This window comes from Austrofundulus limnaeus, unplaced genomic scaffold, assembly GCF_001266775.1.
Source record: "Austrofundulus limnaeus strain Quisiro unplaced genomic scaffold, Austrofundulus_limnaeus-1.0 Scaffold69, whole genome shotgun sequence".
NCBI lineage: Eukaryota > Metazoa > Chordata > Actinopteri > Cyprinodontiformes > Rivulidae > Austrofundulus > Austrofundulus limnaeus.
Window position 1 is genome coordinate 1,575,480 of NW_013952471.1, and position 2,410 is coordinate 1,577,889.

Here is a 2,410-nt window from a genome sequence, read left to right on the forward strand (position 1 = left end):
ACACACACACACACACACACACACACACACACACACACACACACACACACACACACACACACACACACCTGGGATTTAAACAGTCCACTTACTTGTTCCAAGCTTGTCGGAGCTTCTTGGGGCTGTAGACGGTGAATCTGTCTGTAAGGAGAGAAACACAGAGCAGCTGTGAGAATAAAGTCGGACCACCTGCAGCAACAGATAATCATAATGAGCAACAGAACAAATGATTGTTCCAGTCTCTACAGATCCTTTAATGGACCAGAGAAAAGACCAGAACCATGACCCGGTGAAGTGAGCGGCTATGGTACCAGTGGGTCAGATGTTCCGTTTGATGTAAGAACAGTTTGTTGTTAATGTRGTTGGAAAGAAAAGAAGTGAGCAACCCTAAAGATTTTATTAACTTTAACAACTGGTAAACAGCCGCGGGGGTCAGGACCTGTCCAAATGGACCCAAATGGACCCGTGAAGGAAAACGTAGCGGGTCAAGGAAGGCCTGGGTTGTACAGTCCAATGGAACAGAAAAATAGTTTCTGGATGACATTAAAATGTTTTTTTTTTAATTCTTGTTGGCAGATGGGTCAGGGTGCCCTGGCTTTGTGACACCCCCCCCCCCCCCACGTTTGAAAAAACAAAACACTGCCCCCCTAATCATTTTCAGCAATATAAAGAAAAGAAAGCTAATCACCATTTGTCATAAGCAAAATGTAATCTATGCCTCTCAAACATCATGTTCTGATATGTTACACTAAAATATAACAACAGAAGTAAAACATAAAGAAAGTTTCAACAGGAAACTGGATTTCTAAGAATCAACTGAGTAAACAATTGTCAAGTCTTGATTTTAGTTCCCTCACTGAGGAAACACCTGAAGACAGAAGCAGCTGAACAAAAGAAAACAATGTTTTTCCAAACAAACCATTTCCCGTGTGAGGTTTAAGCATCAAACAYCAGCTGCTGCAGCTTCTCCTTTTGTCCACACATCTAAAGCTTTGAGTGATTTTTTTCTCAGGGATAATTTTCAGTTTCCARGTGAACCTCACAGTGACTCAGCACTGCCACCTGCTGCTGACTCAGCACATCCYCACAACCGTCCTCTGGGTGTTAGATCAAAATGTTTCATTTATTCATCAGTTTGTGAGCAAACGTGTTCATTTTAAATGTTTTATATGCTGCTTCCTCTGCATCTTAACGTACAGATGGAATTATTCTATAGTTTAACTGGTTGTGTAAAAGCTACACATTTARTGTGTACTTTTGGACTTTGGACATTTATTTTAATTGTAAAATAAAGACTGTTAAAATACTGTAGGTTGTTTAGCTTTTATATATTTTTAAATTATATTGTTAGCTTTTATGCTAGTGCTGAGCTAATATATATAAGGCAATATAGCGTCAGTGCTAGCACAAAGGCTAACAGGCTAAGCTGAGGTTCTCCATCCACGAAGCAGCTCTGTTGTCCCTCCATCATCATTTTCAGTAGCAGACTGTGTCATTTCTACATGCTCCTGTCTATCAAGGCGCACTGGCTTCAATTGAAAGAGCTGATTGTCAGATTTTGTCCAAYATTAACCTTCAGGGTGGATGGAGCTCGCTCGCAGCCTCTCATGGACAACTTAGTCTGTGTCGTCATTTACCCAGCATGCTTTGRGGCGTTAATAAAATGGTTCCGTCCATGTGATTTAAAAGAAATATGTAAAAACTAATTAGCCAACAGTATTTTAACAGTCTTTATTTTACATTTAAAATTAATATTTATAAAGTCTAATATTACAAGTAATCTTGGACCCCTTTAAAGTAAAGGAGACAACAGTATCAGTACAGGTTAAGTAGGAAGCTAACTCCTCTTCTATTCATGTATTTTTATTGCTTTCAAAACCTTTTAGAAGTTGCAGTTTTCCTTTTGGATCATRTTTAAGGTTTCCAGCATACTTTCTGTGTTGTCCTTTTTTCACCTTGGTCATGGAAGAATCTTCAGATTAAACTAAAGCTTAAAACCTAAAACTGATCTTTGTACGTGTTTTATGTTGACTCTGAATCATTTGAAGTATGGGTGGGTTGTCGTGTCTCTGACTTCTTCAGCATGAGCTCTTTGTTTAAACATCCAATGGAAACAGAATAAAGTTTACTGATTGGAAGATCTTGATCTGAAGAACTTTCAGAGTCGATTTCGTTCAGGATGTTCACCACAGCTAACAAACGTCAGCCAACATAAAAGGACTCTTTTAATGCTTCTTTTTGTCTAAAAGTACATTTTCCTCAGATGATTTATGACTTATCCTCATTTTTCCAAAACTGGGAGGTCCAGACTCTAACCACGACCTGGATTTCCCTCCAAGTGAGCGGATAACGAGTGCTAACTGTTGCCATGGTGTGTGTGTGTGTGTGTGTGTGTGACCATGACAGTTGG

At 39.3% G+C, this 2,410-nt stretch overlaps 1 protein-coding gene across 3 annotated transcripts in view; it reads right to left on the bottom strand.

Annotated features, from left to right (window-relative positions):
* Positions 1–2,410, bottom strand: part of cdk14 (cyclin dependent kinase 14) — a 224,408-nt gene that overhangs the window by 62,078 nt on the left and 159,920 nt on the right. For all 3 annotated transcript variants that reach the window (XM_014010472.1, XM_014010474.1, XM_014010473.1), the window contains one exon: positions 93–141. In XM_014010472.1, the coding sequence (XP_013865926.1) occupies positions 93–141 (49 nt within the window). The remainder of the gene's footprint in view (positions 1–92; positions 142–2,410) is intronic.